At 43.7% G+C, this 16774-nt stretch overlaps 1 protein-coding gene across 1 annotated transcript in view; it reads right to left on the bottom strand.

The window, feature by feature from the left end:
• The window catches only part of SLC13A3 (solute carrier family 13 member 3), a 75417-nt gene that overhangs the window by 16935 nt on the left and 41708 nt on the right, over nt 1–16774 (bottom strand). Inside the window, exons 5-9 of the mRNA XM_041732567.1 lie at nt 15156–15338; nt 11736–11861; nt 6829–6924; nt 5784–5888; nt 1362–1459 (exon numbers count right to left, since the gene is read on the bottom strand). Coding sequence (XP_041588501.1) covers nt 1362–1459; nt 5784–5888; nt 6829–6924; nt 11736–11861; nt 15156–15338 — 608 coding nt within the window. The remainder of the gene's footprint in view (nt 1–1361; nt 1460–5783; nt 5889–6828; nt 6925–11735; nt 11862–15155; nt 15339–16774) is intronic.

Raw genomic sequence — 16774 nt, 5'->3', positions numbered from 1 at the left:
CGACCAAGCAGATTCTTACTCTCAGAGGTATGCATGGCAAGTGGAGCGACAGCAGGTGCACAGAAGTGAAGCTAAAAGTGAAAGGACATTAAAAAAATAAAAGTGAAAGCACAGAGAGAAAAGGGAGGCCTTGTGCTACGGGAGGGGGGGTAATGAGCAAGTGGATGCCATGAGAACGTGGGCATCGTGTCAGAGGAGACATGGGAAGGGAACCCAGGTTCTAAAAAAAGCAGGAACTATACAGAAGCAGAAGCTATAAAGAGGCCCAGAAGCAGTAGAAATCGGGGAGAGGCCAGGACGTGGTCTTCGGGGAGCATGATGAAGCCAGCCGGGAGGAAGACGGAGGAGCAGAGACGAAGCCTGCCTGGTTGCCCAATCTTTACCCACAGCCTGAGGCTCCCTGGACCCAGTATTCCTTTGGCTGCAATAACTATTTCCGGGGCCCTGAGAAATCATCTACCTACTGATCCCCACGCCCAGACCTCCTCCTTCTCCTTCTCCTCCTCTGAAACTGGAGCTAACCTGCCCTAGACTCTAGATGATGAACCTATTTCTGACTCTGGGTGCAGAGCTCATCCCACTGCCCCAGATGGAGCAGCCACTGTCACAGGTGGTAGGTGACAGCCTACCTGCACCTGCTGGGGACTCAGTGGGGGCACAGGCTGGCCATCTAAAGGCCAGCTTGCAGAGGTTTTGGTTTGGGGGGCTCAGTGGTCCTTTTAAACTGACCTGGAATGCTGCTAGGCTGTTGTGCCTCAGTCCCCACCACTTCCTATATCTAGCTTGAGATTTGTACGTCTGGTCCCTTAGGCGACGGAGTCAGAGTCCCAACTCCTGCCTTGGGCCCTGGTGTGGTGTGGGTTTTTCTGTAAAAGGGTCAGAAAGTAAGTATTTTTTTGTATGGGTTTTTGTGAGCCAAGAGGCAAAATCAAGGCTTTTGTGTAGATTCTTATGTCACTGAAGAAAATAAATGTCCACAAATTTCTTACTGAAGAAATAAACTTTATTTGTGGACACTGAAATCTGAATTTCATGTAATGTTCATGTCATGAAATATTTTTCTTCTGATTCTTTTCAACTATTAAAAAATGTAAAAGCTAGTCTTTCCTCACAGGTTGTACAAAGCAGCCATCTGGATTTGGCCAACTGTAGCTAACTCCTACCCTGGCCTGTCACCTCTGGCAGCCCCAAGCGCCCAGACTAGCTAATGCCTTGGACAGAGAAGAGGGAAGAAGTGGGACCACATAGTTAGTACAGTGGGGTTGAGGTCCCAGGCAGGGGCCCTGCCTCGAGGTCACTGATTACCATGTTCAGTCACAGTTCTCGCTGAGCCCACTGAGACCCCAGCCTTGACACCTTACCTTTTAAGTCAAACCACCACTTGAAAGAGGGCCTTTGGGATGGGAAGAAGAACAAGATGGTGACAATGGCCACTCCGGTGACAGCATCAGAAAGAAACCTACAATGACAAGGCCCCAAAGCATGTGACCCTCGGGCATCTCAGCAGGCTGCCAGTTTGACAGATTTGCAAATGAGGATTTGTGGGAAGGGGGCACTGTTGGGGGCCACTCAGCACTGATGCAACAGCCCCCTGGGATGCTGGAGCCCTCTCTCTATCCAGACTCCCCGAGGTGCTTTGAGGCTGCCTGTGACAAACAAAGGCTCATCCTCCTAGGAAGAGAGACTTGACCAAAGAGGGAAGAATCTAGGCATCACCAAATATGGGATCTGTGGAACTCCTGCCAATCACCATAACCAGGGCTTCTCTAAGAGCTTGTACAGATTTGCTCAGCTTCTGATTGCATCCCTCCTGGGATGGGCAGCCTAGTCCACAGACGCAGCCCCTTCACACCAGCAGAATGCAGATGGAAGCAGCCTCACGGCCCCACAAAATCTAATTACTGCCTTTGAAGGATCCACTGCGCATCTTATGGAGACATTAAGCTCACAGAAGTCCCAGAAACAGCCCTCTGGGGCAGGCAGCTTCGATCTCAGATGAGAAATCTGAGGCTTAGCTCGCAGAAGCAACTTGCTCAAGGCCACACCATGGTCCATGCAGGAGACGGGCATTGAACCCAGATTTGTCTGGCTCCAAGCCCAAGGAAGCATAGAGCCCCATGTCAACAAAAGCCCTTTCAGCCCACACATTTGAGAAGAAGAGTATTCCAATGACCAAGAAACTGGAAAAGATAGTCAACATCACTGTATCAGAGAAATAGAAGCCCACTGCTAATGGAGCATCACTCGTCTGCTAACAACAGGCAAAAGTTGAAAGGGTAACGATCATACCTAATGGACAGGTTGGAAAACATACACTGGTGGTGTGAAAATAAACTGATTTAACCTGCTGGAGGGCAGCTGGCAACATATTTCAATATTTTACATGTGAATACCCCTTGATCCAGTTGTTATACTTCTAGGAATTGATCCTCAGGAAAACTGGCCTCCGATATACAGATTAGGCGCAGGGATATTCATTATGGATAAGAGGGGAAAATAATGGAAGATTTTTAGTACAGACATGTGTAAATAAATTGTGTATGGTAATGTATATGTAACAGTGTATCTATAATGAAATACCCTGCATCTGCTTTTTTAAAGATAGATCAACCTTTACGCATTGACATAAAAGTACAACCAAGATATTTTGTAAATAAAAAGACAAAGTTTTATTTGCAGTATTAGACACGATCCAAAAGGAATTGTTTAAATAGATTAAGATACTCTCATTCTATAGAGTACTATGGAGGGTTTATTTATTTATTTTTATTTTTTTATTTTTATTTTTTTATTTTTATTTTTTTACTATGGAGGGTTTAAAAAGAGTGAAGTAGGTCAGAAATAGCAAGTTGCTTGTGATGATGTATTTGTACTTGCTAGTTTTTTGTAACATGTGTACACGTGTCTGTGTGTATATCCTATATGTTAGACACCAAACTCTTAATTTGATAATTTCTTCATTTACTGACTTTTACTTTTTTCAATTCAGCATTGTTTGAATTTTTTATAAGGAGTGTGCATAACATATAGTCGAACAAAAAAGAAAAAGGCAGATCACAAATAAAATGTCTACAGTAATCACATTTCTTTTTTAAAAAAATCTTCTGTTTAGATAGGTTTCTTTTCAACTAGTTTGCATGTATTTTTACAATTAGCTTTATTGAAATATATTTAACATGCAATAAAATGCACCCATTTAAAGGACATAGCTTAAATTTTGGCTAATGTATACTGTCCTGTAACCAACCACCAATGGGATTAAGATATAGAACAGTTCCTGGATAGGCATTTTTAAGTCAGAAAAGATAGGTTAAAAAGGCATTTTTAACTCAGAATTGGAGACTGAGTTTCTAGGTGATTTTTGCTTTCTTTGTATTGTTGGAATGTTTACAACACCTACTTTTCATTTGAAAAAAAAAATACAGTATCTACATTTTGGAAAATAAGACAATAGTAGTAAGAGCCACTTCTCTTGGCTCTGTGAAATGACATTGCTTCTTCCTCATAATTACTCACATGAGATCAGAACCTTATTCACCCATTTACCTGGGGTTGTTTGAGGCTCCAAGAGTCCCCTGTGTGGAACTGCTCTATCCAATAGGGCAGCCAGTGGCCACATGTGGCTAGTAGACACTTGAATTCTGGCAAGACCAAACTTAGATGTGTTACCTTATAAAAACACACACCAGACTTTGAAGATTCAGTATGAACAAAAATAAAATATCTCAATAATTCTTTATATAGATTCCATGTTGAAATAATATATTGGGTTAAATGAAATATATTACTAAAATTAATCTCATTGTTTCTTTTGACTTTTTTAAATGTGGCCACTTAAAACTGGGAAATTATGTATGTGGCTGACATTATATTTCTATCAGATGGTGCTGATGGAAATCATCAGATCTCACCAAAACCAGAGGACATATGTCCTATCTAATTCTGTTCTGACACACCAGAATCTGATGTGGTGGCTCACTCACTCATCTTAAAATGCTTCCCAATCTTAGCCTTTGCTCATTTGTTGCACGGGGTTTTCTACTTACCTCACTGCCTGCTTCTTCCAGGTCTCTCCTCTACCCAGCCCCTAAATGTTGGGGGTCCTCAGAGTCTTCTACACTCTCCCTTTACTCTTTTCACTAGCTGACCCCATTAGTTCCTATGGATTTAAATTTCAAATTTATGGGATGACTCCTGGATTTATACCTGCAACTCAATACCTCCGCTGAGCTCCGGGCTTGTGGTTCCAGCTGCCGGTTGCAGTATTTGAAAGACATATTTGGCTTGACAAGTCTAACCCAAGTCCAAAATTGAATTGTTGATAAGCTGCCCACTGTCTCCTAAAGAAGGTTCTTCTCCAACTAACCACCATCCATGCAGGTGCTCCTTCCCTCACGCCCCCAAATCCTACTTGGCAGCAAGAGCTATCATTTCTAACTTCCAAACAGATCTTGATGATGGTTGCCTGTCTAGTGCTACCGTTTTTATCATGCCGGCGAGACCCAGTGAGCATCTTCTGTAAAGGGGCGCACAGTAAGGCACGCACAGTAAAGGGGCACACTCTTGACTTTGCAGGCCATGTGGTCTTTGTCCTGACTCAACTTTGATGTTGCAATATGAAAGCAGCTGCAAGCAATACCTAAATGAGCCAGTGTGGCTGAGTTCCAATGAAACTTTATTCATAGACACTGACCTTTGACTTTCATATAATTTCTATGCATCGTGAATAATATTTGTCTTTTGATTTTTACCCATTTAAAAATGGAAAAGCCATCCGAATACAAGTGGTGGGCCAGAGTTGGCCCATGAGCCTTAGTTTGCCAGCCCTGTCCTAGATGACAGAGGGTCATCTAGATGGTGTTAGAGCTCTTACCTCTTTTCCCCTATCCATCCCCTAGCAAGTAGAGCTAATCCTTTATTGAGTTCATTCCTTGTGCCATCCTAATCACTTGACATGAACTACCTCATTGATCCTTGGAATAATCCAATAGGAATTGTACTTTGATAATTCCACTTTACAGATAAGAAAACAGAGGCACAGAGCCTCCCTCACAGAAAAGTTTTCCCAAAAAAAAAAGAAAAGTTTTCCTCATCCAAGAAGACTCTCCAGGACCTGGCTCTTGCCTGCCCTTTCTGTGATGTCTTGCTGATTTTCCTCCCTTCCCACCGAGCCTTGGTCACATGGGGCTTCCTTCAGTTCCTCAAATTAAGTTCCTGCCCTCTGGCTCTCAGTAGACATTCCCAACATGCCTCCAGTGCTTATTTCTACTGGGAACTTTGCTTCCTCCCAGAACTAGCCACAGTCAATGCCCACGCCTCATTCCTTTATAATATAGTCCTCTTGCTCTTTCTTTCTTTGTGCTCATTGCAATCTGCAGGGTTTTGCTGTCAAACTATTTGCTTTTGTCTGCATCCCCAGCATCTAGCACAATATGTAGCACACAACAGGTGCTCCATAAATGCTGACTGATTGAACAAACTCATGAGTCAATGAATGAATGATGTGCTCAGGATACCACCATTTACAAGCTGCAGAGCTGGCATTTGAACTTAGTTTTGCCTGAGTCCAAAGGCAAAGCTCCTGACACATGAGAACCCAAAATGTTTTATCATCAGAACCTAAATTTTTTTGAGGGTAAATTTTATAGTCACAGGGGACCAAGGATATACACCTAGCCCAGCCCCTTCCCCTCACCCCCAGCTACACTGTCTCTCCAGCTCTTGGTGGCCCATCCCAGAATCTTCCCTGTTGGGGCTCCACCCTCAAGTTCCCCAAGTCTCACCCAGGGGTGAAGAAACTGGCCCAGCCAGGGATGAACTTCGGATCCCGGGAGAAGAGGAGGATGGCGAACATGCAGAAAAGGGTGAACACAGCCTGTTCGGCAAACCTGTGGCACAGATAAGGCAGGCGCTATGCTGACGGCAGGCTTTGGGCGGACCACCGCGTGGGGAGGTCTGGGGCAGGTGCCTGCTGGCTGTAACCTGGTCCCTGGCCCTGCCTCTGAGAAGCTGCGAGAAGTAATCTACTCCCCAGAGTGAGGGGAAGGGTATCCTGAGAACTAATCCACTCCCCAGAGTGAGGGGAAGGGTATCCCGGGGTGTAAGGGGATTCCTGCAAGGGGTTCCCACACTCCCCCAAGCTCCTACCTGAGCATCAGGCACCACCTTCCCCCCAGGTTATTTATATCATTCCCACCAGGAATTTCCCAAGGTCCTAAGGAGAATCACTAGAGAGAAAGAAAAAGCAAAGTAGAGGCAGAGTCAGAAAAAAAGGAAATAGAAACAGAGGGAGGCGAAAGAGAGAGGAACAGTCATACATGCAGAGGGAGATGGATGTGCAGAGGGCAGACACAGACAATCTTCAAAAGTTGGAGTAAACATCTACCCAAAGTGGCCGTTCCACAGACTGGGGAGTAGGACCCAGAGAAGGTTAGTGCTTTGCCCGAGGCTACACAGCAGTTCGTGGCAGGGCCAGCTCCTGGGTGCAGACCTCCTAACTCCTAGGTATTCTCACTGAATGGAAAACGTGCTCTGAGAAAGGTCCCAGGAGGTCGTGTTGGGGATCCCGCGTGCCAGGAGGGAAACAGCACCCAAGCTGGACAGGTGGCAGGTCCCCACCCCAGGTACACCCTGAGGGGCTTCCTGGGCCAGGACAAGAGGCTGACTGGCTAAGCCACCCCCTTACCCTCCATCTTCAGGCTGCCAGGCCATCGTCTTGATTCCCCTGGAACTCAGCCCCCAGGGATCCAGAGGTCAGGGCGGGAGGTGGCTCTCCTGAAAGTCTACGCTGGGCTCCCCCCCACTACCAGGAACCCCGGTACCACGCACTTGATGGGCCCCAGGTTCTGGAATTCCTCCCGAATCACAGCTCGAGCCCTGTCTTCTGCAACACTTTTGATCTCAGATTTCTTCTTCCTCCAGCCCCTGAAATGGAGTAGGGAGGTTAGGAGCAGCCACTGCAAATGTGAATAACCCCTCGACTCCCCACCACTCCCTGGCCAAGCCTCATTATCTCTGTTCTGGAGATGAACAGCCTGCTGCTGAGTGGCCTCCCTCCCTGTGTCTTCCCTTTCTAAAGTCTTTTCTCCCCACTGATAGCCTCATTGGCCTTGTAAAAATGTGGATCTGCTCATAGGACTCCCAGGCTTACAGTTCTTCAGGGAGTCAAAAGGACACGTGAATAAAACCAACGGAACAAAGTCAGAAGTCCAGAAATAGGCTGGGGATTTAGTCTATGGTCAAGTTGGTATCTCAGACTGGTGTAGAAAAGATGGTCAGTGGTGGTGACATACAGATCAATGGGATGGAATTGGGAGTCCACGTATAAACCCATACTTCCATGCTCAACTGGGTTTTGGTAAGAGTACCAAGACCATTCAACCAGGCAAGAATAGTCTTTTCACATATGATGTTAGGACAACTGGATAGCTACATGCAAAAGGATGAACGTGGACCCCTACCTCAAACCATATAAAAAAGATTTAAACTCAAAATGGATAAGACCTAAATATAAGGGCTAGATGTATAAAAATTTTTTTCTTTTTCTTTTTTTGTATAAAATTCTTGGAAGAAGATATGGGGCTAAATTTTTCTGGTTCTGGATTAGGCAACTATTTCTTGATATAATAATGCTAAAAGCTCAAGCAACCAAAGTAGATAAATTGGACTTTGTCAAATTTTAAAACTTTTGTGTGACAATAAATAGCACTGGAAAACTGGGTGGCCACCTGAAACAAAGAAATGAAGTTGGATCCAAACCTCACATTGCACCTTAAGGATAAACTCTAAACAGGGCAGCCCTGGTGGCTCAGTGGGTTTGTCGCCACCTCCAGCCCAGGGCGTGATCCCAGAGACCCGGGATCGAGTCCCACATCAGGCTCCCTACATGAAGCCTACTTCTCCCTCTGCCTGTGTCTCTGCCTCTCTCTCTCTGTGTGTGTCTCTATGAATAAATACATAAAATGTTTTTTAAAAAAAAGGATAAACTCTAAACAGGTAAAAGATTTCAGTGTAAAAATCAACAAGCAAGCAAAAAACTAGATTAAAACATGAGATTATTTTTTTTTTTACAACTCCTGTAATGGGAAAATCTGTTACTGAAAATTCAGAAGTCACAATGAGAAGGATTGAGAAATTCAGCTATAAAAATTTTCTAGGGGCACCTGGGTGGTTCAGTTGGTTGGGTGTCTGCCTTCTGTTCAGGTCATGATCTCAGGGTTCTGGAATTGAGCCTTGCATCAGGCTCCCTGCTCAGCGGGGAGTCTGCTTCTCTTTCTGCTTCTGCCTCTTTCCCGGCTTGTGCACTCTTGCTCTCTCTCACACTCACTCTCTCTCTCTCTCAAATAAACAAAATCTTAAAAAAAAGTTTTTTTTTCTTTTTTTTGAGAGATTTTATTTACGTATTCATTAGAGACACAGAGAGAGAGGCAGAGACATAGGCAGAGGGAGAAGCAAATCCTTGTAGGGAGTCGGATGTGGGACTAGATCCCCAGACCCCAGGATCATGCCCTGAGCCAAAGGGAGATACTCAACCGCTGAGCCACTCAGACGTCCCTTAAAATTTTTTTTTCTAAAAAATTCTTCATGGAAAAAGCACCATAAGCAAAGTAAAACACAAATCAGGAAAAAATATTTGCAACTTATGTTGCAGAATAAACACTAATATTTCAATACATAAAGAGTGCTAGAAATCAAGAAGATCAGGACCAATAATCCATTTGAAAAAATATACAGAGGATATAAACACACGGTTTAGTAAGCCACAAGAAAGAAAATACCAGTGGCCCTAATGAAGATTGGAAAACTTTTCATGTTGCCCTCCAATATGAAAAGTTGCTCAAGTGACTCTTAATAAAATGAATGCAAATTATTTTTCTCTTATCAGATTGGCAAAAATCCACTGCTGCATGGAAGCAGATACTCTCATCCATCATAAATAGAACAAATTTGTATTTGTACAAATTCGTAGGAGAACCATCCATCATAAATAGGAGAACAAATTCTCCAAATTCTATGGAGAATGACTTGATAATATCTATTAGAAGGAAGATGTGTTTATAATGAGACTCCAAAGTCTCACCTATGGAAATTTACTTTAGAAAAATACGTGCTAATATACAAAATCGTATCTGTATTGGGAGACTAGTCACCGGAAAATATACTATATCTGCTTATATTTATTTACAGAAACTCTGGAAGATTACCCAAGAAACCAATAAAAGTAGCTGCCAGTTTTGGGGGAAGTATTGGGTGAATGGGTAAATGAAGGCATGGTTGGGAAGAAGAATTCTCACTGCCTATCTCTATGCATCGTTTTGATTTTTGAACCATGTGTATGTGTTGCTTATCCCAATTAAAACAACAACAACAAATGAATGTATTTTTAAAAAATCCTCACTATGGCTCTTTTGTATGAAGATCAAACCTCCACAAGCCTCTCAATGATCCAGCCCAGGGTTTCTCCACCTTGGAACTAATTAATATATTGGGGCGGGATCTTTCTTTGTTGTGGGGTGGGATGATTCCTTGCTGCAGGAGGCTGACTTGTGTTTTGTAGATCCTGTAGAATTGCAGAATGTCTACTCACTAGATGCCAGTAGTACTTCCTTAGCAGTGACAACCAAAATGTCGGTAGATACTGCCGAATGTCCCTTGGTGAAGGAGTTTGGGGTGGGGGTTTGGGGTTCATTTCCAAGTGAAAACTTCTGCCTCGTTCCCTGACCTTATCTCCCACAGGTCTCCCTCACCCCCTCAACTCAGTCACTTTAACCTTTCAGTTCCAAAACATCCCTCACTACCTGCAGCCTCAGGGCCTTTGCACTCACTGTTCTATCTGCTTGGAATGTTCTTCATCATGCCCACATATCCTTTCCTTCCTTTACCGAATTAGGTCTATTCATTCTTCATGTCGCTTCCCCAAAGAAGCTCTCCTGACCTCCCCATGAGGAGAGAGTCCTCCAGGGCATATCTTCACCTCTCACTGTCTTTTCCTTCACGGCCCTTCCGACTGGCATTCCTGCTACACTTGGCAGCTCCCTGTCTGTCTTCCCCACGTTGAGTGCAAGCTCCCCAAGGGCAGGGATGTTTCTGCCTCGCCCACTGCTACATGCTCGACACCCGTAACAGTGGCAGGCACACAGGAGGTGCTCAGTAGATGTCTGCTGAGTGAAGATGGTGTCATGACATTGGCCTGAAACTTCTCTGTCACCCAGAAACACGTCTGCCACTGAACTTCCCTCTACCTGCATTTCGTCCATCCTCTCGTGCCTGAGTTCTGCAGATGCCTGCTAGATTGAAACAGGTAGACTGGACAAACAGGCTCTATTTCTGGCTCGCGCCTGGACACTTTGTACGTCCTCCCTCATTCAGACTTGACTTTAGCTGAAGCTAACTTTTAGCCCCAATCTAAAGTGAAGACATTAAACCTCAGGGAGGTTACCAAATTGCTCGAGGTCACATGGAAGCGTGATTTGAATTCTGATCCATCTGAGTCCAAGGTCAGAACTTGCTTCTCTGAGCTAACTTGGGTCTTGAATCCCGAGTTTCTGCTCTGAGGATTTCTGGAAGGCATCTGAGTCAAAGAACACCGTGATCAGAGCCTTCCTATTCTCAAACATCTTCACATCCCTTTGATCTAGAGTAGCATCTAGTAGTTCCATTTTACAGATGGACAAATGAAGGCCCAGAGAGATGAGGGGATGGAGTCGGAGAATGACTCCATGACATACCTGCTGCCCTCAGCCCTGAACTGTAGTTCCTACATTAGGATGCCCCAAACTCCAGGCATCCGTAGCCTGCCTTCACAAATGTTCCCATAACCACATACCACCTGGCTCACATTTGCTTAATATTTTCCTCCAAATAGATTCATCATTTTAGATTCTTCATTTTAATGAACGAAATGTATGCAACCAGAAAACTTTCTATCGCTCTCATAAATGGAAAACAAGAATCATTTGTCATAAAAAAAAGTAATCGTAAAAATAAATACATGATAGCAAAGCGATTATTACACTCTGCCTGGACACCATTGCTGGCTTAGGTCTCTGGAACTGACGCTTGCTCTTTGTTTGAAAAGCTGATTTGGAAATGTTAGAGAGGTATTACAGTTTCCCCACCACCCAACTGAGACTCGTTCCATTCTATGAGAGTTGATAAAGGATTCTTTTTCTCACAATAGGAGCTGATGTTATTTAATACCTTGTCCTCACGCCACCCCAGATTATCTCCTGTACCAGGGCCCCATAAAATGGGAGAGAGTGCTCCTCTCTCTCCTCCCATAAGAGTGTTTATCATACTTAAAGGACAGCGCTGTCTGTAATTACCAATGATGGGTGGTCTGGGTGTAGCAGGCAGGTCACATCATCCACAATCCTCACATCCCTGGGAGGTGAGGTCTAGTATAGTCACCACATAAGAAAAGAACATGAGGGTGCCTGGGTGGCTTAGTGGTTGAGCACCTGCCTTTGGCTCAGGCGTGATCCCTGGGTCCTGGGATCAAGTGCCACATCAGACTCCCTGCAAGGAGCTGCTTCTCCCTCTGCCTATGTCTCTGCCTCTCTCATGAATAAATAAATAAATAAAATCTTAAAAAAAAATAAGGGAACATTAAATTGCAGTGACGATCCTCCATTTCCGTAGGAGGAAACTCGACTTGAGAAGACCACTCTCTACCCAATGAGAAGGAACCTGGAACTCCAGCTGGGCTCAGCGCTTGAAGTAAGCATGAAGGGTACCTCAGGGTCATTCCTCCATACAGGAAGGAGATCCACAGCCAGCCCACCAACAGGAACAGCACCATGAGGGGGAAGGCGAAAATGAACCAGGAGCCGAAATTCACCACATCGCACTGTGGGAAGAAACTGGGGAAAGGGGAGCGATGAGAGCCAGCCCAGGCCAGCCAGGCCGATGTATAGTGCATACATACAGGCGGCTATTTCCGAGCTAGAACACCGAAGTTTATATATAGAAACTAGAATATACTTAATATTAACAGTTGATTGAAGGTATTTCAATTTTTTTCCCAACATTTTCTGAGTGTTCTGTAACGTACCTATATAATCAGAGTAAAGTAACAAAATGTATTTGGGGAGCAAAGGCCAAGGGGGTTGCCCAGGGTAGCTCTTTTCCCACCTCCCCACACTCCTGGCTAGAGAATCAGAACCCCCTATTACTTGGCATTCATTTTAAATCCCCCCTTCTAGACCAGAAGGTCCAAGCTTATGCAATTAAATGTTGTATGTGATTCGCATGTGATCTGCATGTGATTTGTTCAAAATCCTTCACATTTGATATTTTTACTTATACCTCCAGCATTTTTTCCTTAATTTCTTTTCAAGCTGGAACAAAGTTCTGCTCACATCAGGGTGGGCAGGCAACCTGAAAACCTTCTGGTAGCAACTGCTCCCCTGCTCTGTCCATTCCTTCCTATGCCCCAACTCGGTATCTGCCCCAGGAGGCCCCAGAGCCCACATCTTTCCTGCCCAACCCTGGGGATGTGCTCCAGCTTTGTCCTCTAGGCCGAATGGCCCTTTGCTGGCACTTCTTCTCACTGAGGACACTAAAAAGCCAACCCAGATTGTCTCCACGTCTCAAGCAGGAGGCCCATCTTGGCTTCTGGTTTTTCAACCCTTAAGCAAAAAATACAAAGCACAGCCAGACCTTGCTCAAAGATGAAAAGACACCAAAGGTGTGCTGTGGGCTTAAGTCAATCGGGGAAATAGTGATGCCTGGCCCCCATCCACACCTCCTGAATCAGAATCTCTGCAACTGAGGCCCAGGCATATTTTTTCACCCTCCAGGCTAACTCTAATATGCACCCCTGGCTGAGAATCACTGGCTTCTATCATCAAGTCTGAAAATCAAAAAGATTTTAGAACGTGAGAATATGGTGGAAAATTAAGGTTTTAAAATTGGCTCAGGAGGTACAACACGGGTGTACCTAGAATTTCTTATGAAAATCACTTGATTAAAAGTGATAATGAACCTGCTTTCAGGAAGTCCAGCCTTCCCTCATCATCCTAGGAAGTCCTTGATTCTTTGGTTGATTACCGGGGCAAAGAAGTTGGCCACAGCCTGGGGCCATGTTGCATATTAAATACTTCTGTTGTGTTTGTTTGCCAAATGCTTACGTTTATGTTCATGTGGATTAAGTGAACACATGATGCATCTCCACTGCAGGGGAATCTTAGAATCCCCACTTCTCAAAATCCTGGAATCTGAAAATCTTAGGAACAGAATCTTTTTTTTTTTAAATAAATTTATTTTTTATTGGTGTTCAATTTGCCAACATATAGAATAACACCCAGTGCTCATCCCGTCAAGTGTCCTTCCCTCTCAGTGCCCGTCACCCAGTCAGTCATCCCCCACCCCACCCCCCTCCGGCCCACCTCCGCCTTTCCACCACCCCTGTTCGTTTCCCAGAGTTAGGAGTCTCTCATGTTCTGTTAGGAACAGAATCTTGAAATACTGGAATTGTTTACATCTGCAAATGCAGAGGCTTGGGATAATAGAATTGACGACTCATGCCATCTGAGAATCCTTCTCTTTTATTCTCCTGCCCTGACAGACAGCCATCCAGCTACTATTTGAACCACTTCAGCGCTGGGGAAACATAGCTCCTGGCCTGTGCACCTGGTTGCAAAGCTTCTTCTTGGGACCTTACAGCCACATACATGTCGTTCTTGCTTGCCTGCTTTCCACTGATGCCGCCAATCTCACTGTCAGGAAAAGCTGGGGTCCTAACAACTTACCTTATCTCCATCCCATCTCTCTCTCTCTCTCTGTGACTATCATAAAAAAAAAAAAAATTCACATTTTTTGCATATATGAGTATTAAGAAAAATTCAGAATAGAGTTTTTTGGTACCTTTCTAGGGGGTGGAAATAGTGGATCCCCCCCCTTTTTTTTCTTTCTTTGTATTTTCTGGTGCAGTGAAAAGAGTATGGGGAAAGAATGAAATTAAAAATTGTTAATTATATAATTAAAAGATAATAATGTTGCTGTAAATTTATTGAGGTGAAAAGATGTTCACTACATTCCATTAAGTGAGACAGCAGGTTTGAGAAGACCAGATACAGCATGATGAATGTTTTTATTTTAAAAATGCACTTAGGTACATAGAGAGGTATCGAGAAATAGTCTAGAATAGTATTCACGTAACTATTTTTAATCTGTCTTTGAGAGGGAGATGTAGGGTACATTTTTCTTTTTGCTTAAAAGTATTCTTCTAAATTGTGCAATTATAAAATTTTTGCAAGTGAATGAAATTAAGAATTGTTCCTGTACAACAAATCATTTTTTAAAAAGAATTAAAGATACTTCAAATATTTTCTGGCCGTAATTACTACATGAGAGGCCCCTTATCAGGATTGGGATATGATTTGGGGTCTAAAAGGATGACAAGGACTGGAGATTAATATCACAGCCCGACTTCTCAGGGTGAAGATTCTGGCAGGAACTGTGGGCTCCCTCAGACCTGGGCACCCAACCAGACTGAGCCTCATGATGCCATCCAGCTACTATTTGAACCACTTCAGCGCTGGGGAAACATAGCTCCTGGCCTGTGCACCTGGTTGCAAAGCTTCTTCTGGGGACCTTACAGCCACATCATGTCGTTTCTTTGCTGCCAGCTTTCCACTAATGCCCCAATCTCACTGTCAGGAAAAGCTGGGGTCCTAACAACTTACCTTATCTCCTCCCACAATTCCCTTTGCCTCCTGAACCCCAGCCTCATTGGTTTTGTGCGATTCACCTTTGAACAGGCTAGTCCCTGTCTGGAATGCTCTTCCCTCCTATGCTCACATAGCTCCTAGGTCTCAGATGTCACCCTGTTAGAGAGGTGGCACATCCCTGACCAGCCTATATAAAATAGCACCCACTCCTGTCCCTTCCACACCCTCATCCCCACTTTATTTTATTTCATAGCTTATCGCACTGATATATTATATACCCATTTCCCATTTCCTTTATTGCTTGTCTCTCCCACCCAAATGGAACTTCCCCAGGGCCGGGACTTTGCTGAGTCTGTCCACTGCTGTGTCCCCAGAAGTCTGGCCAATAGAAGGCATTCAGTACAGATTTCCCCAATGTTGAGATGGAGAGGGAGGCGGGAGGAGCAAGAACTCAAGTGCCAGCAGGGGCACACTTGCCTTTACCTTTTGAGCTGGCCAAGCAGGATGAGGTTGGGGGCCGTGCCCGTGAGGGTCGCAGTGCCCCCAATGCTGGCCGAGTAGGGGATGGAGATGAGGAAGCCCTTCCAGATGTTCCTGCGGTATTCCTCCTCCTTCTTGCAGTCTGCCAGAAGGTCCAATGGAGCCTCAGCCTCGGGACAGTCTTTGCTTTAAACAAACCCAAAGAGAAGCCATTCAGAACACAATCAGAATTCCTGGCCTCCTGGGAAACACACCAGTCGGGGTGGGAAAAAGAAGTGGTCTTCCTTGGAAATAGTCTAAAATAGTATTCACTTAATTGTTTTAATCTATCTTTGAGAGTGAGATGTGGGGTACATTTTTAATTTTGCTTAAAAGTATTCTTTTAAATTGTGCAATTATAAAATTTTTGTAAGTGGCACTAACTATACTAGAACAACCTACATCTCCATCCAGAAGGGATTGGCTCGATAAAAATGATCGTCTTTCCGAATGGGACGTCAGCATAGTTATTAAAAAACAAGATCTAGGTGGATGTTTATTAAGATGAAAGATGTCTATTATGTAAAGGGGAAAAGGGTCAGTGACTGCACCACTTAATTTTTTTATTTTTAAAATTTTCACATATTGGGGTGCCAGGGTGGCTCACTCAGTTAAACATCTGTCTTCTGCTCAGGTCATGAACCCAGGGTCCTAGATTGAGCCCTGCATTGGGCTCTCTGTTCAGTGGGGAGTCTGCTTCTCCCTCTGCCCCTCCCACCACTTGTTCTCTCTCCCTCTCGCTTTTTCTCAAATAAATAAATAAATAAATAAATAAAATCTTTTAAAAATTCACATTTTTTGGGATCCCTGGGTGGCGCAGCGGTTTGGCGCTTGCCTTTGGCCCAGGGCGCGATCCTGGAGACCCGAGATCGAATCCCACGTCGGGCTCCCGGTGCATGGAGCCTGCTTCTCCCTCTGCCTGTGTCTCTGCCTCTCTCTCTCTCTCTCTCTCTCTCTGTGACTATCATAAAAAAATAAAAAAAATAAAAAAAAAAAAAAATAAAATAAAAAAAGTTTGGAAAAAAAAAAAAAAAAAATTCACATTTTTTGCATATATGAGTATTAAGAAAAATTCAGAATAGAGTTTTTTGGTACCTTTCTAGGGGGTGGAAATAGTGGATCCCCCCCCTTTTTTTTCTTTCTTTGTATTTTCTGGTGCAGTGAAAAGAGTATGGGGAAAGAATGAAATTAAAAATTGTTAATTATATAATTAAAAGATAATAATGTTGCTGTAAATTTATTGAGGTGAAAAGATGTTCACTACATTCCATTAAGTGAGACAGCAGGTTTGAGAAGACCAGATACAGCATGATGAATGTTTTTATTTTAAAAATGCACTTAGGTACATAGAGAGGTATCGAGAAATAGTCTAGAATAGTATTCACGTAACTATTTTTAATCTGTCTTTGAGAGGGAGATGTAGGGTACATTTTTCTTTTTGCTTAAAAGTATTCTTCTAAATTGTGCAATTATAAAATTTTTGCAAGTGAATGAAATTAAGAATTGTTCCTGTACAACAAATCATTTTTTAAAAAGAATTAAAGATACTTCAAATATTTTCTGGCCGTAATTACTACATGAGA

Source organism: Vulpes lagopus, chromosome 18 (assembly GCF_018345385.1).
Source record: "Vulpes lagopus strain Blue_001 chromosome 18, ASM1834538v1, whole genome shotgun sequence".
Taxonomy (NCBI): Eukaryota; Metazoa; Chordata; class Mammalia; order Carnivora; family Canidae; genus Vulpes; species Vulpes lagopus.
The sequence above is the reverse complement of the archived record's forward strand: the minus strand, read 5'-3'. Positions and strand labels throughout refer to the sequence as shown.